The sequence below is a fragment of the Physella acuta genome, unplaced genomic scaffold, assembly GCF_028476545.2.
Source record: "Physella acuta isolate Inbredline_101_S28 unplaced genomic scaffold, ASM2847654v3 ptg000900l, whole genome shotgun sequence".
In the NCBI taxonomy this organism is placed as follows: domain Eukaryota; kingdom Metazoa; phylum Mollusca; class Gastropoda; family Physidae; genus Physella; species Physella acuta.
Window position 1 is genome coordinate 61,624 of NW_026732417.1, and position 22,802 is coordinate 84,425.

General features: G+C 39.7%; 1 protein-coding gene across 3 annotated transcripts in view; it reads right to left on the reverse strand.

The window, feature by feature from the left end:
* Positions 1-335: 335 nt before the first annotated feature.
* The window catches only part of LOC131953010 (glycosaminoglycan xylosylkinase-like), a 32,128-nt gene continuing 9,661 nt past the window's right edge, over positions 336-22,802 (reverse strand). For all 3 annotated transcript variants that reach the window (XM_059315983.1, XM_059315984.1, XM_059315986.1), the window contains exons 4-10: positions 6,840-6,963; positions 5,006-5,092; positions 4,550-4,659; positions 3,730-3,904; positions 2,767-2,958; positions 2,096-2,155; positions 336-1,003 (exon numbers count right to left, since the gene is read on the reverse strand). In XM_059315983.1, the coding sequence (XP_059171966.1) occupies positions 778-1,003; positions 2,096-2,155; positions 2,767-2,958; positions 3,730-3,904; positions 4,550-4,659; positions 5,006-5,092; positions 6,840-6,963 (974 nt within the window). In that variant the 3' untranslated portion in view covers positions 336-777. The remainder of the gene's footprint in view (positions 1,004-2,095; positions 2,156-2,766; positions 2,959-3,729; positions 3,905-4,549; positions 4,660-5,005; positions 5,093-6,839; positions 6,964-22,802) is intronic.

Genomic DNA, 22,802 nt, shown 5'->3' on the forward strand with positions numbered 1-22,802 from the left:
GGGGGGTAATTTTGTGATGATGTGTAATGAGGGGGAGTTTCAGGTAATGTGATGTCACACTTTTGTATTTTAAAAAAGCTAATGTTAGAAAGTGAATTTTAGCAGTTGTTTCACGCATTTAAGAAAACTGTTTTAATAAAATAAAACAGAAATTGATACAAAAACTCTAAGCTGACCAAGCCCAGTCTATATTTTAGAAAAGCAATTGACGTTTAAAAAAAACTCAACAGCAATTATGAGGGGGGTGGTAGGCTGACGTGTGGCATCATTTTTTGTGACGATCTGTGATGGAGGGGAGGGGGGAAAGGTAAAAATCTTCACAAAAAAAGGTGACGTCATTTATAGATGACCCATTAGAAGAAATATTTTAATTTCAATAATATATCATCAGGTAAAAACTAATGCAAACAATGTGATAACAAATATTTGGCAACATTGAAGAGAAGGAGGCAGTAACAGTAAAATACTGGATATCATTTGTAAGGCAAGTAGGAATTATAGAGTTAAACACTGATAGAAAATTATAAACACAGTTTTATGAATGAACACGTTTCCTGAAAGATGGAGGTTTAACTTCTTTATGTAAAGTAACAATTTGTGTAAACTATTGCTGGCTACATTGTTAAAAAAGCAAATAACTGCTAATTTATTCATAAATTAATTACCCGAGGTGTTTAGCCTTGAAGTTTTTAAACTTATATTTTAACTCTTTGTTTACAAAACAAAGTTTTATTAAATCCCTTTATAAAAAAAATAATGTCTAAAATTGTACAGATATTATCTCCCTTTGTCAAAAGAATCTGTGACAACTGCACTAATACCAAACTTGTCAAGACACAGCTGGATCTGCTCTAAGACAGTGACCAGCCGCCTGTCCAGGGCCTCTAGATGCTGCCTGGTCAGTACTGGGGCAATGGGGTCATGGGAGAGAACTCCTTCCAGGACTTTACTGAGGATGCCATCTTGGAGGGCCAACAGCCTCTGCCAGAGAGAGGACCTAATTCTGAAAGAATATATTTCAAATTTAACACATTGCAAGGCTTTTTTAAAAAGATTGTTAACCAGCCAATACAAGAACAACAACAAATTTTAAAATACTCTAAATTTAGAATTTACAAATAATGTAGGATTTTAGAATTTACAAATCATGTAGGGTATGTTTATCCAGCAAAAAAATTGCCCCCCCCCCCCCACCCCCCCAGTAAAGTAATAAACTCTTTCATATGGCAGGACATTTTCAGCCATTTTCAAATATTTAGACTTAACTCTTTGAGTTATAACTATTTGTTAAATATAATAGCGTTATGTTTAGAAATAAGCATTTTAGTTATTTTGGTTTTCCTCACCCGCCCATGCCCTTAAACTAAAACTCTCTCAACTCAAGTCAGTCACCCATTAAAGTTTGATGCTCCTATAGACCTGACAGTCTGCTTGGGAACACTTTCATCCTGCTCTACGACACAACCACACCCCATATACTAAACAAACTTTCATCCAGCTCTACAACACAACCACACCCCATATACTAAACAAACTTTCATCCAGCTCTACAACATGACCATCCCACCCCATATACTAAACAAACTTTCATCCTGTTCTACCTTACCACCCCATATACAAAACAAACTTTCATTCAGCTCTACGTCATGACCACACCACCCCATATACTAAACAAACTTTCATCACATGAAGACACCACCCCATATACTAAACAAACTTTCATTCAGCTGTACCACATCACTCTTCCACCCCATATACAAACACACAGCATTATCAGCTAGAAGAGACTTACTTGCAGCACTGGTACAATGGTGCCAGGATGGTTAGCTTATCAACTCCTGGGTTTCCAACCACCCCACCCCATATAAAAACACACAGCTAGAAGAGACTTACTTGCAGCACTGGTACAATGGTGCCAGGATGGTTAGCTCATCAACTCCTGGGTTGCCAACCACCCCACCCCATATACAAACACACAGCTAGAAGAGACTTACTAGCAGCACTGGTACAATGGTGCCAGGATGGTTAGCTTATCAACTCCTGGGTTTCCAACCACCCCACCCCATATACAAACACACAGCTAGAAGAGACTTACTTGCAGCACTGGTACAATGGTGCCAGGATGGTTAGCTCATCAACTCCTGGGTTGCCAAAACTGGGGGTAGACAAGGTTTAACTTCATGAAAGTGATAATTTAATCTTTTACATGATCTCATCAGGTACCTAGGTCAGAGCTGGCATTTTGATTAATTTAATCATGTTAGAAAGGGTTAAGTTATGGAGATGTGTACCCCACAACAGCGTGTGGGACACTTATATGCCAGATAACAGATATGTACCTCACAACTGTATGTCATAACACAGGTATGTACCTCACAACTGTATGTCATAACACAGGTATGTACCTCACACCTGTATGTCATAACACAGGTATGTACCTCACACCTGTATGTCATAACACAGCTATGTATCTGACACCTGTATGTCATAACACAGGTATGTACCTCACACCTGTATGTCATAACACAGCTATGTATCTGACACCTGTGAGCCAGATAACAAGTATATATTTGACACTTGTATGCCATACACCACCTGAGTACTATACAACACCTGTCTACCAGTTACCTGAATGTCTGATACCATAAAGTGTTTACTTAATACTAATAAAACCAAAAGAAGATAGTGCACCTTTAAATACTAACAAAACCAAAAAAAAGATAGAACACCTTTAAATACTAACAAAACCAAAAAAAGATAGTGCACCTTTTCCCATTGTCCAACATAATCAACATGCTGTCGGCCATGGCTTCAAACGTCTCGTAGTGATGCCTGTCTGCGTTACCAATCAGGTAGTCAAACACTGCTGTGTCAATGATGTCCATAAGCCTGGGGCCACTGCTGAAGGTTGGGTTCACCTGCACTAGTTTCTGGCAATAGTCTTTGTCTGTTTCCCATCTGTCATAGGAATCATTACAACAGTAATGGAGTTAAATACCACAAAAACGTGTTCTAAAAATGATACGACAAAATACTTAGGCCCTAATACTTATTTTTCATCCTTTTCAACTTCGGCATTCAATTTAAATATACTATGTTTAAAAAGTAAAGAAAAGTTCCCTTTTCAAACCTGACGGTCTATAGGGCAAGTGAAGTAGAGTTCACTTGTTTCTGTGACCTCGGCATATGAAGAGATAGTGTGGTCAGCACTATGCCCAGCCGCCTTTACTTTCCCCAACGTGAGTTAGGTACCCATCAGAGTTGGGTGGACTCAGGGACGGTCTACTGACTTGAACCCGGATTCGAACTTGAGACTTATGGGTTAGCAGTCGAGCTCTCTACCGCTAGACCACTCCGTACAATACTATGTTTAAGAGAAATAAAAAGCATCTTCCCTTTAATAAGCAGATGAAGTAGAGTTCACCTGTAACTGTGTGTTCAATACTATGTTAATCTGCCTGTATTTGACTAGACTTGAATCGGGTACCTAATAGAGCTGAGTGAACTCAGGTAAATCTGACGGACTAGCCCAGAATCCAAATTTGATACTCTTGAGGTTAACGAATGCATGCTCGGCCTTGTAGTCCTTTACTTAGCTTCAATTATATTTTTAGCTTTGCTAATTATAATAGCACTGTCCATTTCAATTGCTGCCTTAATTGTTTGACAGGCATTAATGTTTCGTTTAACATATTAGAAAAAAAAACAGTTGCACTAAGCAATACTCACTTTGCCTGCAAACTATCTCTGTAGGTCCTAGACCAGGGGTGCTTGTGTACTTTCATGCGGAACTGTGAGGGCAGCCAGAGAACCAGCGTCCCCTCGATGTAGCCATTGGTAGCACACACCCCATCATCTGGGCCTTTACAATACAAACATCGGCCATAGAAACAGCTTTCTCCATCTGAAAACAAACAAAAGGTTAAATGTTGAAACATAAGTTAAAAGATTGTTTCATGTAAATAGGTTAAATTTTAAAACAAAATAAAAACAGCTTTCTCCATCTTAAAATAAACAAACAAAAGGTTAAATGTAGGTTGAAACATAAGTTAAAAGACTGTTTCATGTAAATAGGTTTTAGTTTTAAAAAAAACAAAACAACAACAGCTTTCTCCATCTAAACCAACAAAAGATAACCTATTTGTTTAGACGTGATTGAAAGATTGTTTCTGCTGTCATGATTTTAATAAAAAAATACATGTTTGAAAAATTGATTTAAATAAATATTGTATTAAATACATTAGCACTGTAAAACTAGATTTATCTTCACTTTAAAATAAAAATACATTTATCCAGACACAATAACCATGCCTCTAAAAAATAGTGGCCATGGCCCCTAAAATGTCCAGCAAAATAGTTTTTGATATTTATTTTTAATTTATTTTGAAATTATTTCCTAAATAGGTAAAATTAAACTGGAAGTACTATTTAAAAAAAAAAAACTGCAGTGATACAATGTTCATCTTCTATATCTGTATACATTTGTTCCCATAGCTATCTATATCTGTACCAATGTAATGTATGATTCTCACTGGCCATCCTTGATTACCTTTGTTAAAAAATGTGCTCAACAAGCCCTCAGTAGCCACTGACTGGATGTCATTTTTGATGTCCAGCCTCCTGCCCACAGCTAGAGGTGTCCTCCTTAGTTCCAGGATTCTAGATAGATAGGGGCAGTGTTAAGGCTAATTAGAGCTAATTGTAAAGATGGATAAATAATACTGATTTGAGGTAAGCAGAAAGGTAAACTCAGAATAGAGTTAAAAAAAACAATGAAGCTAAACACAGAATACAGCTAAACACAAAACTTTACACACATTTGGAGTTAAACACAGAGCAAAACTTAACACAAAGAAAAATACAGACTAGAGCTAGCTATTTCAAAACATAGGCTATCATGACTTGTAATCAGCAATTAAAGTTATTACAAATTAAAAAGAGGGGTTGGAGAGGGGGTCAGGTAAATCAAGAAAGAAATAAGGAAGAGAGAGGAACAATCATTTACCTGCCCAGGTGAAAGGCAGCTATTTCAGCATTGTGCCGATCACGTCCAGCATAGGGTGTGCCAGTGACCAGGTAATCTCGTGTGTACCTGTGGGTGTTAATAGAGATGGGCTTAAGTGGGATATGGGAGTAGGTGGGACATGGGCTTAGGTGGGACATGGGCTTAGGTGGGACATGGGATTAGGTGGGACATTGGATAAGGTGGGACATGGGCTTAAGTGGGATATGGGATTTGGTGGGACATGGGCTTAGGTGGGACATGGGCTTAGGTGGGACATGGGATTAGGTGGGACATGGGCTTAGGTGGGACATGGGATTAGGTGGGACATTGGATAAGGTGGGACATGGGCTTAAGTGGGATATGGGATTTGGTGGGACATGGGCTTAGGTGGGACATTGGATAAGGTGGGACATGGGCTTAAGTGGGATATGGGATTTGGTGGGACATGGGCTTAGGTGGGACATGGGATTAGGTGGGACATGGGCTTAGGTGGGACATGGGCTTAGGTGGGACATGGGATTAGGTGGGACATTGTATTAGGTGGGACATGGGCTTAAGTGGGATATGGTGGGACATGGGCTTAGGTGGGACATGGGATTAGGTGGGACATTGTATTAGGTGGGACATGGGCTTAAGTGGGATATGGTGGGACATGGGCTTAGCTGGGACATGGGATTAGGTGGGACATTGGATTAGGTGGGACATGGGCTTAAGTGGGATATGGGATTTGGTGGGACATGGGATTAGGTGGGACATGGTGGGACATGGGATTAGGTGGGACATGGGCTTAGGTGGGACATGGGATTAGATGGGACATGGGCTTAAGTGGGACATGGGCTGTTGGGACATGGGATTAGGTGGGACATGAGCTTAAGTGGGACATGGGCTTAGGTGAGACATGGGATTAGGTGGGACATGGTGGGACATGGGCTTAGGTGGGACATGGGATTAGGTGGGACATGGGATTAGGTGGGACATTGGATTAGGTGGGACATGGGCTTAAGTGGGACATGGGATTAGGTGGGACATGGTGGGACATGGGCTTAGGTGGGACATGGGCTTAGGTGGGACATGGGATTAGGTGGGACATTGGATTAGGTGGGACATGGGCTTAAGTGGGACATGGGATTAGGTGGGACATGGGCTTAAGTGGGACAGGGCTTAGGTGGGACATGGGATTAGGTGGGACATTGGATAAGGTGGGACATGGGCTTAAGTGGGATATGGGATTTGGTGGGGCATGGGCTTAGGTGGGATATGGGCTTAGGTGGGACATGGGCTTAGGTGGGACATGGGCTTAGGTGGGACATGGGATTAGGTGGGACATTTGATTAGGTGGGACATGGGATTAGGTGGGACATGGTGGGACATGGGCTTAGGTGGGACATGGGATTAGGTGGGACATTGGATAAGGTGGGACATGGGCTTAAGTGGGATATGAGATTTGGTGGGACATGGGCTTAGGTGGGACATGGTGGGACATGGGCTTAGGTGGGACATGGGCTTAGGTGGGACATGGGATTAGGTGGGACATGGGCTTAGGTGGGATATGGGATTAGGCGGGACATGGTGGGACATGAGATTAGGTGGGACATGGTGGGACATGGGCTTAGGTGGGACATGGGCTTAGGTGGGACATCGAGCCATTAGAAGCACCATGAAGGTGGTGAAGGTGTCCTACAATACATGGATTGTGAAACACCTATTGCTTGACAACCGACCTTTATAACATTTTCTGGGTGTCATTCAAGACTACAAGGACAAGAACGCTCTTCAGTACGACAACGAAAATCATGAATATTACGTTCATTTCACAACCACAACACTTTCTTACCAGGCAGGTTTGAAAATGACTTTCTGTTCATTGTTTAGAACTAGAGTAAGTTTGAGTTGCGTCCCTTTATGACCCACATCGGCAGACGTGACCTTGCCTTGCCCCATGGCATTGAGGATAGCGCCTGCAATGTTGAAACAATACCTGTCATTTATTACAAAAACAAACAAAAGATAGAAGAATATTTAATTTTAAAACATGTAATAAATTAATAACCGATTTAGTTGTGACTTTCGTCGATTCGTATTTAAAATGTAAGTTCAGTTTTGAAGAATGTCTGTAGGAAATAGTTGAGGGCCGAGTCAAAGCGATACGTTTGATTTGGAGATCAGATTGTACACAATGCAGGTGGAGAAGAGTGTATCTGGTTTTGTAGGTAGGGCACGGGCGTTAAGTTAAAAAAAAAATATCAGCCCAAAAAACTGTCACATTTTGAATTACACATCAATTTAAATTGTGTGCGATACACTTCGTGTACATAGGGCAGCTTGAAACACATGTACACTTAGTGAATTTTAACATATGTACACATAGTGGCTTTAAAGACATAGTGTACATAATTGGCATTATGAAAAAAATATACTTTTCCAATGCCCAGCAATCTTTACTTTCTCCTACTGATTAAAGTGAAGAGAAACGAGTGGGCAATGCTGAGCTCATAATACCAACTCGAGCTAAGGAACAGAACACTATTTGGTGCTACTCCGATTTAATCTGAGTTATAGTCAGCCGTAATTAAACCCCGCATTACATGGTTTGATCTTAGCCGGCTTTAACTTTAAAAAAACAAGTAATTAAAAAAAGTCTAGTGACAATTTTAGCGCAATTTCCTTATGTTATCTAAAATTAGCTCTGTCGTAGCGTAAATCAAGAGCAGGGTTAGTAAAACCATTGGTTAGTTATTAAAACGTTTTTTATTAATTTTTTTTCCGGTATTTTACATGTTTTATTTACAATAGAGTAACATGACTAAAAACCATTGCGCGCCTAGCTACCGAACGTGATGTCGCAGCCATTGAACGTGATGGCGCAGCTATTGAACGTGATGACGCGTGTGGTGTGGTTGGAAAAACATGCCTACTAATTCGGTCCAAATTTTAATTAATTAAAAAAAAAATTGTGACCGAACGAAAGGATATTTTTGAAAACTTTCTTCGGCAATATTGTTCTAAATTATGGCAGGAATCGATTGGTACATGTTTCAAGTCGCTAAGTGGTCTGGTTGCCGAGATATGGGCCAAAAACTGAATTTTTTCGAGGTTTTTTGGCTTTTTCGGGAAATCCATGAAAGAAACCCGGAATTTTTTTGGCCTATGTTCATCCTCGTAACTTGCTTAACATAATTGCTTTTGTAACTAGTCATCGATATTGCTTCGTTGAGGAGGAGATACGACTTAAAGCCCGGACACACATTCATACATCCATACATTCATCAATCCATACATTCCCAGAAATGACGAGTTAATAAACGCAATTCTCCAGAATGGAAATTGCGCTAAAAAATCTAGCACGCATGTCACGACTACACTTCGCGGAGCTAAGAGCTTGCTACTTCGCGGAGCTGAGTGCCGGTAGCTGTACAGAAACCAAACAAAAAGTAACTCGGGCATTTCCATTGACTCGCCGGTATACGAGTCAGCTGAGAGATGCATTATTAATCCTCGACTTATTGGCTCAGGAAAACATTCATTACGTCCCTTGAATAACAGTTACCTCCCCTTTCCATTAGCAAAAAAAATATAAAAAATAAAATAAAAAAAAACCGCGCCTATACCCACTTATAGAAAAAAAATCCACCACAAATTAGAGCCGTTTGCCGTCTGATTTGATTACACCAGAAGTATGAATCGATCTCCCATATTTACGGTTCTATCAACGACATTTTTTTTTATTTATCTAGACCATCGTGGAAGGGGACGGAATTCCATCTTTCTAGAAATATCGATCGGTTCCCTCAAGCCGATACGCTTCCTTCTCCCCCCCCCCCCCCCGCAGCTCCCCCCTCTTTACTTTGACTAGACCGTGCTGAGAGCTAAGCTTGACGAGAGTGTATCAGCACCACGTGATGACGGGGGGTTGCACGAGACATCAATGGAGCCTTTCATGCGCGTGCATTGGACCGCGGGGGTGAGCTCATGTTGGTCGTGTGGATAAAATAGCTGGTGAGTACACAACACAGGGTTTCTACACTATTTCGTGTGCTCGTAGATCTCTAGAAACCCCCGTCTTTTACCTGCCACTGCCGCTCACTCGCAGCCGATGTTTACATAACAATGTCTATGACAGTACCGAGCATCCTGGTAGTAGAGAGTGAGTAGTTCTAGCAGTCGATGAAAAACTCGGTCGTGTTGATGTATTACAAAGTAGCATTACTTTTATCAGTAGAATGTGTTAGTGTGTTACATCACAAAGTAGCATTACTTTTATCAGTAGAATGTGTTAGTGTGTTACATCAAAAAGTAGCTTTACTTTTATCAGTAGAATGTGTTAGTGTGTTACATCACAAAGTAGCAATACTTTTATCAGTAGACTGTGTTAGTGTGTTACCTCAAAAAGTAGCATTACTTTTATCAGTAGAATGTGTTAGTGTGTTACATCACAAAGTAGCACTGGAGAAATTGTAGCCATAGCTCGACTGTGTTGAAACATATACGATAACTCGAGTAGCACTAGAGTAGTTCTAGCAGTACATCGCCAATAATTGACTGTATTACAAGTCTACAAGATACCCGTTGTAAGGATACTTTGTCTAAGAAGTAGTTAAAACGCTAGACAATGTATTACATGAGTATAACTACATTATTTCTAGCAGTAGTATAAGAATAAGATCGCCAATAATTGACTGTATTATACAATTTAACAGATACTTGTTGTAAGGATACTTGGTCTAAGAAGTAGTTAAAAACGCTTATCAATGTATTACATGAGTATTAGTACATTATTTATAGTAGTAGTAGTAGTAAAAAAACAACTTGTGAATAACATAACATAATAGCATTAGAGTGAGTAGATGTATTACTGACAATAGTTCGCCTTTGTTTATGTCCATAATGTATCACATAAGATAGATGTTTAGTGACTTGATATACAGCATAAATATAATCTCAGTAGTTGTAGTACCAGGATCTATAGATCACCTGATGTGTTGAGTGTTTAACAAGACAGGGTGATGTATTGACAATCATGACATAGGGTGACATAGGGTATAGTCTATAACAAGGTGATGTATTAAGTGTATATAGCATGACATAGAGCGATGTATTGTCAATAACAGGATGATGTATTGAGTCTATAGCAAGTTGATGTGTTGAGTCTATAACATGACATAGGGCGATGTATTGTCAATGACAGGATGATGTATTGAGTCTGTAGCAAGTTGATGTGTTGGGTCTATTACTTGACATTGGGTGAATTATTGAGTCTATAACATAACATAGGGCGATGTATTGTCAATAACAGGGTGATGTATTGTGTATAACAGGGTGATGTGTTGTGTATAACAGGGTGATGTGTTGAGTCTACAGCATGACATGACGTCAATCAGCAGTTGTAACATTAGTCGGACATTGTGTTGTGTGTTTCTGTATGGAAGACCGGTTAATAATAATATCATCCGCTTCAGCAACGCATCATTTAACGGTTTATTTTAATTGGGGGGGGGGGGGGGGGGGGGAAAGAGGCGAGAAAGTTAGTGCAACAAAAGAATAACAAAAAAAAAAAAACTTCAGAATTTTAAAAAAGTCGATACATTACATATTAACAGTTGTTGCCAAGTATTTTTCCCTCCATCTTGTTAAAGTATTAGTGTGATACTTGTTCTAAATTAACGGGGCTGCATTTATTTGGCTTCCAGAGGGTGGTTAGGGTTAAACTAAGCTCTCTAGCTTGTTGTCGACAGATTTCCATAGAGGGTGGTTAGGGTTAAACTAAGCCTAGAGTAAGTTAACAGCAACACTTAAGTCTTAAGATATTGACTTTGATGTCCTTGACAAATAGGCCTACCAGTGCCAACATGATTTTTAATAACCTAAGGTGTACGAGTTAAAGGAACTAAAAATTTAGTTTGTAACCTTAAAATAATACCTGGAAAATTGCAATTTTTTTTTTTGTACTTTAGAAAACAAGTTAATTAAAAAAGTCTAGTGACATTTATGCGCAATTTCCTTATGTTATCTAAAAATAGCTCTGACGTATAATGTTGGGGTGCGTTCAAGCTAGAAGAACGATCGGTTTGTAGGTGTTTATGTATTTTTAAAATTTGTGACCGAACGAGAGGATATTTTTGAAACCTTTCTTTGGCAATATTGTTCTAAATTATGACAGGAATCGATTGGTACATGTTTCAAGTCGCTAAGTGGTCTGGTTGCCGGGATATGGGCCAAAAACTGCATTTTTTCGAGGTTTTTTGGCTTTTCCGGGAAATACATGAAAGAAACCCGGAATTTTTATAGCCTATGCTCATTCTCGTAACTTGCTTAACATAATTGCTTTTGGAACTAGTCATCGATATTGCTTCGTTGAGGAGGAGATACGACTTAAAGACCGGACACACATTCATCCATCCATCCATCCATTCCCAGAAATGACGGGTTAATAAACGCAATTCTCCAGAATGGAAATTGCGCTAAAAATTACTACACCGCATACAAATTCGATATTTTGAAACAAAATGTTTCTCATTTCCCTTCTGCAATGGTCTCTCCCCCTCCCCCCGTCCCTATCCCTAATGTGTTAAGTCCAATTTACTTAGAACAACTGGCCTCCGAATAGTCAACAACCAAAGCCGTACTTAGCTATCCTAGTAAGAGGCTTCCACTAGGCCGAGTGAGTGTACCTACGGGAGTGGCCGTGGGAAAATCAATAGCCCCAGCAGCTTGTTGTATTTTCTACCAGCTCATTCTAAACATCATGTCAAATTAGGTCACATCTATATAAGGTCACTGCTATGATATTGTGTTGGATTTAGAATTTTGATTTGTGTTAGATAACGGAGCGTGTCGCGATCAATCACTTAAATTAGGATATAAAAGTAAAGAATACTCTTTAGACCTAGAGATCTATTGGGCAGTTCATGTTTCTTGACTTCGGCATATGAAGGAAAAGTGTGGTCAGCACTTTGACAGCCGCCTTTCCTTTCCCTAACATGAGTTAGGTACCCATCACAGCTGGGTGGAAACAGCCGGATTCGAACTCGAGACTTTCGGGTTAGCAGTCTAGCTCTCTACTGCTAGGCCACCCCATCTAAACTTTAACTTTCTTTAACATGAGTTAGCTGCCCATCAGAGCTGGGTGGGCTCACGGACGTTTTACTGACTTGGATCCAGATTCAAACTTCAGACTTTCGGGTTAGCAGACTAGGCCTAGCGCTCTACCGCTTAGGCCACGCCGTCCCATTATGCTATAAAGGTCACTGAAATCTTGTTAGTTTACATCTTGACAGACAATCCCTTGAGCTTTTATTAGGTCTATGATTTAATTTTTGCTCTTTCCCTGCTCTAATACGGTGTTAGTTCCCTGTTAAAACCTAATATCAGATACATGTTAAAAGGTTACTTTAGCTCACTGGCATTTAGCGTCGCGTTCGTTAGGCGAGTGACCGCAATGAACATTAACTGAGGTACCGACTCCCCACACACAGCACGATATATCTGTCAACTACAAACGACAGAAACAAACATGCACTAGCACAACCGGGTTATTGGCATGAGAACATCGATCTGAGGTAGGGTGGGGGTGGGAGGAGGGCGTGTCTAAATTCTGGCAGAGCTATTCTACAAAAATATAAATAATTGGGTTTAACGATAAGCACATTTGGAACCGTTAAATTAGTACCCAAACATTTTCAACCGTTAAATTAGTACCGACACACTTAAGCCTTCTAAAAAAGCGCACCCGTTAAATTTAAACATCCTATGTTAAACGGGCCAGTAATAAATTTGTTATCAAAGAAACAAACGTACACACACACATATATATATATATATATATATATATATATATATATATATATATATATATATATAGCGACATCACAAACGTACACACATATATATAGCGACATCACAAACGTACACACACATACACAAGCTTACACACATATATAGGAGCGACATTACAAACGTACACACACATACACAAGCTTACACACATATATTGGAGCGACATCACAAACGTACACACACACATACAAGCTTACACACATATATTGGAGCGACATCACAAACGTACACACATATATAGGAGCGACATTACACACGTACACACACATATACAAGCTTACACACATATATTGGAGCGACATCACAAACGTACTCACATATATAGGAGCGACATTACACACGTACACACACACATACAAGCTTACACACATATATTGGAGCGACATCACCATCTATTTTCAATCGTTAATGGAGGCGATTGGGTGAGGGGGGGGGGGCAGGACAAAGAGAATAGATATCTGTTTGATCACAAGTTGTTTAAAAATAAAATAATTTGTTTGAGTGAAGAGATGAATTGTTGTATAGAACCCTGTGGTTAGATAATGATGTAGACCCATCCCCCCGTACCCCCTCCCAGGAAGTCATCAAGTAAAGTGGTTGCAGTTAGGTTGATGATGTGGTAGGCAGGAGGATGTGCGTTCCTAAGTGATATATATATATATATATATATATCACTTAGGAACGCACATCCTATATATATATATATATATATATATATATATATATATATATATATATATATATATATATATATATATATATAAAAGATAAGCGAAGAACACTCTTTAGGCCGTAGCAATCCATAGACCAGATGATGTAAAGTATATTAATGTGTGTGTATATAAATATAAATATATATATATATATATATATATATATATATATATATATATATATATATATATATATATATATGTCCATTATGTATATGTATATTTATCCATCTATCCCATTTATGTTCCACTTCATCTCTAACACCCTTCACTGTCTACCTACCTACCAATCCATTCATCTAGGCCAGGGGTCTCCAAACTTTTCAGCCCGAGGGCCGCATTAACTATCAAATATCAGTTCGGGGGCCAGAGTTTCTTCAAAACATCTCTTCGGGGTGGTAGCGCCCCCCCCCCCGCCGAAGAACGTGTACCGTCGCGCTCCCCCCCCCCTTAACGAAATATAAGTTATATAGAAATATATACACATTTCAAGTGCCCCCCCCCCCCGCCCTGGGGGAAAAAGTCTGAAAGAAACACTGTCGGTGGCCAACAACACACGAGAGGTCCAAGTTTGCTCTCAAATTATTCTTCACTTATTTCAATTTTGAAAATATTTGTTCACACAGGTATCTTGTTCCAAAATTTGAAAGGTACTCTGATGCAAAAGTGTTAATATTAGGAAAATCTTTCTTTTGCAACAACTTATAAAAACCCACCCGCCCTTCTTTGAGCGTGTCTCTAATGACCTCCAGCTGCAGTTCACCTTTCCAACTGGCCACATTTGCTTCAAATGGGTTCTGAAACAGTCTCAATTTTTTCTCGCAAATTAGCCATCTTACTGCTGTGAAATATGGTAAATCTTGCGATTCTGTGTTTCTATCTTTTAACATATCTCTGAACTATCTATATTATCTCCTGTAACAGTGCCATATATTCTATGTAGGGAAGCCAGCTCTTGTGTTATGTTCATGTCTTCATCCACACCTCTAATGAACATAAGCATTTGAGATGTGGAACAACTGTCCAGCAACTGATCGATTACAACAAAAAATGGCGAAACTTGCTTGCATTTTCCCACGTTTTCTTTAACTTGCTTTCGTCTCTGTCTTTCCAATCAAATCTTGCGATCGAAATTTCTGGCACTTCCCAGTTAGCTAGCGCGCTGAAATTTTCAGGGAAGCTTCGTTTTGGATGACAATAGAATATTCAATTGTTATTATTACTAAATTGATCCATGGAAACATTTTATTGAGCATTTTAGAGCGCTATATAATTGTAGTAAAAACGTGGGGAAAAAGGGACATAACCCAGTAACTGTAATTTGATGAAAACAAGGTTCGGTACTCTCCCTCTTTGCTTACTGAGTAGTGTTCACGCGGTGTTTGTGTACAAACAACCGTAACAACTGGTATGGTCGAGTGGTTGGGCACACGATTGCTAATCCACTCGACACGGGTTCAAGGCACGTGTTTTTTACGAGTTGTCTTCGTTTACCCAAAAAAAAAAAGTGAATGCGAAAAGATAAAATCGATAGCAAGATTTTAATGCAAACAAACAAAGACTAAAAAGTAGAAAATAATTATCATTAAAAAAGTTTAAAAAAACCCACGTTTTCTGATTGAACTAAAAAGTAGAAAATAAATGCTATACATCACAATAATGCAAGCGATCACTCTACTATAAGCGATGAAAAACGTGGGGCGCCGTGATTTTCTTACAGTTTCTAATACTGTTGACTCTCTACAAGCTCCCTAATAAAAGTCAATAGTATTATCTAATCAATAGTAATATAACTTTTACTTCGGCGCCCCACGTTTTTCATCGCTTATAGTGGAGTGATCGCTTGCATTATTGTGATGTATAGCATTTATTTTCTACTTTTTAGTTCAATCAGAAAACGTGGGTTTTTTAAAACTTTTTTAATGATAATTATTTCGCTATTTTAGTCACGATGTTTTCACCAATGTCTGCAACACGGCGGGCAATGGTATTTGCACCCAAAGCTACATTTTCAAATTTTGAATTTTCTGGGCATAGTTTCTCAGCCACCTCTAACAAACATTTATTCCGTGGACAAAAAGATCGCCGCGGGTCGGATGAGAGGACCTCGCGGGCCGCATCTGGCCCGCGGACCGTAGTTTGGAGACCCCTGATCTAGGCTATATGTGTACATATTTATCGTCCGACCGTCCATCTTTCCCTTTAGTTATCTCTCTCTGCCTGTCTCGCTATCTCTATAGTTCGTCCATCCACCCATCCATGCTATATAAGCATTGTAGATAGTCGACCTCTGACCCCCCCCCCCCCCACAGGACAAACACCCCTAGCAAGCATCAGACAACACCACGTGATTAACAAGGACAAATCACTTGAGTTTTTACTGAAGTGCCAATCACAGCAATCTGAAGTTCAATACCAGCATTCCGCCCCTGTTCGATCCATGTTAAACGGTACCCGAAACTTCAATTTGATGTACCGGCTGCCGTCAATAATATCACAATAGCACAGCACTAAATCTCGCGGTCTGCGAGATCACGCGCTCATGGTTAGAATATAATGCTGCGCACAGAGTAGACGTATGAAATGTAGGGTAAGTACACATTTAACCTATTTAGTACAGAAAAATGAGTTTTATAAGAGGAGCCTTTATTAGGTCATTAGTGGTGTTACGAGAAGGACCATCATTAGGTCATTAGTGGTGTTACGAGAAGGACCATCATTAGGTCATTAGTGGTGTTACGAGAAGGACCATCATTAGGTCATTAGTGGTGTTACGAGAAGGACCATCATTAGGTCATTAGTGGTGTTACGAGAAGGACCATCATTAGGTCATTAGTGGTGTTACGAGAAGGACCATCATTAGGCCATTAGTGGTGTTATGGGAAGGACCATCATTCGGTCTTTAGTGGTGTTATGGGAAGGACCATCATTAGGTCATTAGTGGTGTTACGAGAAGGACCATCATTAGGCCATTAGTGGTGTTATGGGAAGAACCATCATTCGGTCTTTAGTGGTGTTACGGGAGGGAACATCATTAGGCAATTAGTGGTGTTATGGGAAGAACCATCATTCGGTCTTTAGTGGTGTTACGGGAGGGAACATCATTAGAACAACGTCTTCTATGCCTGTCATCCAAAAATCTTGGCTAACGTTACTGTACAATCTTAAAACTAAAAGTAATAATCAATTAGCTTGAACTCACACTTAATTTAACGTTTTCTTTTCATCAAAAGGAAAAAAAAAAACTATTCTGAGACATATTTTTAAAAAAATCATTCAGCAAAAAAAAAACTCCTGAAAACTAGCAACGTACATAAAATTCGATTTAAAAAATCGGACTTATTTTGACACACGATGGCGCCTTTGTTAAAAATAAATAAATTATTATACAAAGGAGTCTCAACTATTGTGATCAATAGATTTCATGATGATTCGCTCAAACCCAGCATTCATCACGCTGTGTAAAAGAATAGCTAAGCTGAATCAATACGCGGCAGTTATCGGCGCCGTTACAGTAGGAAATCACGCCATTTGGCAACGTCTCCAACCCTCATGCATACAACCACAAACCCCAACCACGACTTTCTGGTACTCCATAGACTATTTCTAGAATTCTGGCCACATCTTAATTCTCACCCGGTCTTTACCAATACCTGACTCCCATGTAATTACCCCCTTCTTGAGAATGCATCGAAAACTTCGGAAAAGTGAGAAACCCGACATTTATAAAATCACAGCATTCTATAATATGCTTGAAATGGACCAAACAGAATAAGAAAGACATGGGATTTCGTACTTTGACAATAGAATACCGCGCAGGGGAACCAGGAAGGTGTAGAATAAAGCTTATACCGTCATAAGCCTCGCCCTAACCCTAGCAATAAACTGCGAGCTAACAAGTGGCGTCGCTAGGTCGGGTGTCACCCGGTGCGACACCTCATGGTGTCGACCCACCCCCTACCCGAAAAAAAAAATATACACATATACGTAGGCCTATATATATATATATATATATATATATATAAAATTGCAATTGGTGTCAACACCTCCCATTTTGTCTAATGGTGTCAATTTGTGTATACATTATATTAATCCATCAACTAATTCATGTGGAAAAAAGCATCATTTTCATCGTAAATTATTAAATTTTGGTGTCATCCCCTCCCCGGTCGTTGATTAATTTATCAGTTATTCAAAATACTCAACAAAACCTTTTTTCCTCTGTAAATTTTGTAATTAGTGTTACCCCCCCCCCCCCCCCATATCCTCTGGTGATAGTTTTAACGTGTGCACAGTTAATAGTAAAGATGTTTATCGACAGTCAGTTATTAATATAGGTGGATTAACTCTAATTAATCAGTAATCGAACTGACAGAAATCATATTTCTTCTTTATATTTTACAAGTTTCGCCATGGTGTCACCCCCAAAAATGGTAACGGTCGGTGCGGTCCGCACCCCCACCCCACCCCGCCTCTGGAACCAACGCTTGCCCTTACGTTTAAGTTTTGTCTTGGAGCCAACTGGTAATCTACAGGGATCAATGACCTACTCCAGTTTTTGGGGCAGGGGATAAGGGCAGATGAAGGGGTATTTGACATAAGGTAATGACTTGCTCCCAACGGCCCATAAGTAGTTGCCACGTAATACTGAATTGTGTAGGGTGAAATCCCTTCCATCATTACATTTAAGAGAGAGAAAAAAAAGCTTCCAGGTATAGTTCGATGTCCAATTCCACAGATGTAGTTTTTGAACTGTATCAAACAGTAGCGACGGGGGTAAATGCATTGCCTCCTCCTACCCTAAACGTTTTAATAATATCTGAACGTTCTCTTACTTGTTGAGCGTCTGTTTGACTATTATCGAACACATCAACTTATTGAAGGAGCAGCATTCAAGCCAGCTTTCAAATTAAAATAAAGCGGGAGTGATCTCCCATAAACTTTCTCGAATATTTTTATATAACACTACGGGGGATGGCAACTCGAGATATAGACAATATTTTAAATTCATTTTTAATTACTTAAACTTTTTAAAATAGAAGAGAATCTCGTAGGAAAAAGAATTGCGCACCAAGTGAACGCCAAACAAAATGTGTATAATAGTGCGGAATATTATTAGTACTTTATAAATTCACACGCGTTTTTTGAGAAATCGGAAATAGCGTAAAGTACTACTTCCGGTCAACGGAAATTACTCAAAATTTGAGAGATGGCAAAAAAGTAGATCTCTTACTTTTTTTGTGAAATATCATTTATCTGTCAGAAACAGTACTCAAGTTATAGGCTTTAAAAAATAAAAGTAGAATAAGTTCCACTTCCGGTTATCGGAAATCGCTCAAAAGTTGAGACGGATCTACGATTTTGATATAATACTTATATATGAAATTTCATCAACCTAGCTGTAACGATTCTCAAGTTATCGTGTTTACAGACACAGACACACACACACACAGGAATGCGGACAATATTACAAAACTATGTTTTTCCGACTCAGGGAGCCATAAAACGTCGAGATTTGCAAAAATCTTGATTTTTTTTTGCACGATTACAAGACTTTATACTTCGTATACACAAGAAACTAAAAATGTAATAAACGATAAAGTTAAGGAGAGAACACTTCCGCTTTGTTTCATGTTGTTTTTGGTTGTTCGTTTTTATTTTGTTGTTTTTGTTGTTTATGTATTTATCTCGGAAGATATCTACACCACAGAAAATGACATTTTTCCAAAGGTCAAGCGGCATCCTAGCCAGAAAAATGTGCCCCCTTCCCCCCAGTAGTGTCGAATTCACTGTCTTCGCGCCCAATGATTTCCGTTCTGGCAGATCTGTTGAGTCCCGTTACCATCCTGAGCAGGCGAATCGCTGTTTTATTTATACAGCCAGACAGAGCTGGTTGGCCGTGGATGATGATGTACTGTTATTGCAAGGGGTTGGCGGATCTTTGAATCGCGTGACCAGAAACTTTAAATAAACCGGGAGTGATCTCCGCTAAACTTTCTCGAATATTCTTATATGAAACAACAGGGAAATCGCTTAAAAGTTGATACAGAACTACACATTCGATAGAATACTTATTAGCGAAATTCCATCAACCTTACTGAAACGTTACATAAGTTACTGTATTCACAGACAGACACACGCACACCAAATTGCAAAATTTTCCAACTCATGTAGGCGTAAAACGTAAGATTTGTTAAAATCTCTTCTTGATTTTTTGCACGATTACACCGCTTCCTCTATATTCGTATACGAGAAAATGAAAATAAAAAGGTTTTTTTTGGCACACTGTAAAGAAAGCAGTGCAGCTCACACTAATTAAACCTAGTATCAGATTAGATATACATGAGAGAGAGACACACACACATAATGTCTTTAAGTACACAATGAACACTAAGGAAATGTTAACAAAAAATAACATGCGACGATTTACGTCTAGGGAAGTTCAAGTAAACTCGCGAAACATTTGATAGCATACACAACAAAACACGTTAAATTAGCTGAGATATGCGCGCTAACCTAGTTAGCTGCTAGTGCAGGAGCCTTCTTAATCAATGAAATTAGATTAGACGCAGGCAAATAGACGATGTGTGGTATGTGTGTGATGTCTATGAGGGAGGGGGGGGGGGGTCTACACAAAAGGAGCTATTTACATTGGGATACCCACAAAAGGAAACAATCTGCGTGGCTTTTGTTACTGTCTTGTTAAGAATTAATGGCAGAATCACGTCAGACCGCACCCTTGCTAATCAAAAGAAAAGGCTCGGGGTAAAAAGGTGATGAATAGTTATCGACGATAGAGAAAATTCATTCAGCGATAATTATGTAAGCACTTGTGGTGTAATCTTTCGTGCTTTTAATTTTCAGAGGTCTTTCAGTAGTAGTTTCTCACGAAGGTCTTCGTGTTGTAGGTTCTTAGTAAGCTCTTTGCGTCATTTCCTGGGAGGTGTTTGAGTCGTAATTCTCAGGGACACGTCTTAAACTCTGGAAGGTCTTTTTCATATACCTCCCAGGAAAGTCTTTGTGTCATGACTCACAGGAAGGTCTTTGTGTCAAATACTGAGGAATATCCTTTTCTTACAACTCATTGGAAGACCTTGGTGTCATAAACTATCAGGACGTTAATTTGTCGGAACTTTAAGGAAGGTCATTGTATCATATAAACTTTAAGGAAGGTCATTGTATCATAAACTATAAAGAAGGTTAATGTATCATAAACTATAAAGAAGGTCACTGTATCATAAACTATAAAGAAGGTCATGGTATCATAAACTAAAGAAGGTCATTGTATCATAAACTTTAAGGAAGGTAATTGTATCATATAAATTTTAAAGCAGGTCATTGTATCATAAACTTTAAAGAGAAGGTCATTGTATCATAAACTGTCGAGAAGGTCCTTGTGCCCTAAACTACACTGAAGGTCTGATTCCTAAACTCAGAGAAGTTTCAATGGGTCGTAAAATCACAATAGAAAAGAAAACAAAGATGTCGCAGTGTACCAAAAACACCGCATTTAACGCTATAAGGTATGAACAAAATATGAGCACACGCTGTGCCAATAACTGGATGCGTTTTTCTGGTAGCGATGCTATCACTTCAGGCCTGGGGGTGTTTTTGTGAATGTGTGGGTAAAAATGTGAAGGGTGAGTCTGTTAGTGGGGTTTATTGTTGTAGACGTATGTCAGCATGAGTGATAGAAATGTATGTATGTGTGTGGGTGTGTTTGTGTGAGATGGTTTGTCTGATGATACCTGTGTTTGTGTGACTGCATGTAATAGTGTTTGGGTGTGATGGTGTCTATGTGTGTGGTGGTGTCTGTATTTGTTGGTGTCTGTGTGTGATGGTTTATGTGTGTGATTGTGTCTGTATTTGATGGTGTCTGTGTGTGGCGTCTATATATGTGTGTACCGTAGGACACTGTACCCAACACATGACAAACGACTCCATGTGTTGAATATTAAACGCGTGTTAAATGCTACAGACACATGCGGCCATCAGAGACCCCTACATGATGAGCTTGAAGGGGGGAGGGGGGTGGCAGTTCTGGTTATTAATCATGAGGCGTGGGGGTGTTGTGTGTGTGGGGGGAGGGGGGGGGGAGTAGACGAGCTATTTATCAACCGCCAGTGTTACACCACTTGCGTGACGGATAAACACCGCATCGTTTGAATGTATGCCACAATAAGCATTCTTGATATATGCATGTGCATATGGGGTGGCTGTGTGGGTGAGGGGTGTGTGTGGGTGATGTGGCTGTGGGTGGGGTGGCTGTGGATGGAGGGGGGTAGAGGAGCTGTTTATCAAGCGTCAGTGTGACAACACTTACATGTCGGGTAAACATTGTTAGAATGTATGCCACCATAAGCATGCTTTGTATAAGGCGCGTGTGCAGAGGGTGTGTGGGTGAGGGGACTGTGGGTGAGAATAATGTGAAGACCGTACATGCGAGAGGGCGCCATTGATTTCGTTGTTCACATGTAGGCAATGGGACGAGTGTCAGGCAGTCAAGGGAGTTCACCCTGACGGACAAAATACCACGCAGACGACAAGCACCGCGCTGGGGGATGTAATAAATTGATGGCAACCTTTGGCCGTCTGCTCTCATGTCTGTCCCCCCCCCCCTTCATGTAACCTTAAAAGGCAACAGGGTGTTAAAAAAAATCCCCATAAAAAATCTCATCCGTAAAATAAATAAGCGCATTAATTTTTGGATGATATCCTTTTAATGTCGGATAGCTTCCCCTGGTCAATAAATAAATGCCGCGAGCAGTGAAAGGTTTAAAAAAAAAAATATCAACATTTTTTAAAACCATACATCTATCCAGATGTTTATGTGATAATAGCGATAATGGGAAACTAATGTACATAGCGCATTGTATAAAGCAATCAACAGCGTTAAGTGAATTGTATGATAAATCCCGCGCCGATCTTCGCTGAATCGATGGGGCTGTTAGTAGTTACAATGTTTGACAGGCTGCAAAAAGTACTCGATAACACAATACAAAAATTGTCGAGCTGCAAAAAGTACGCGAACCAAGAAGAAAAAAATTAGGGGATTTCCCTTAGAGTAACTTAGTGTCACTGGTTTGTGCTTGGTGTGGTTTTATATTTAATGCAGTGTTTCTTCCAGACTTTTTTCTCGAGGGGGGCACTTGAAATTTTCGGGGGGGGGGGGGGGGGGGGCGGGGCGCGGACGCTGTTAAAAGTATATATTCACTATATAAATTCCATTTCGTTGGGGGGGGGGGGGGTAG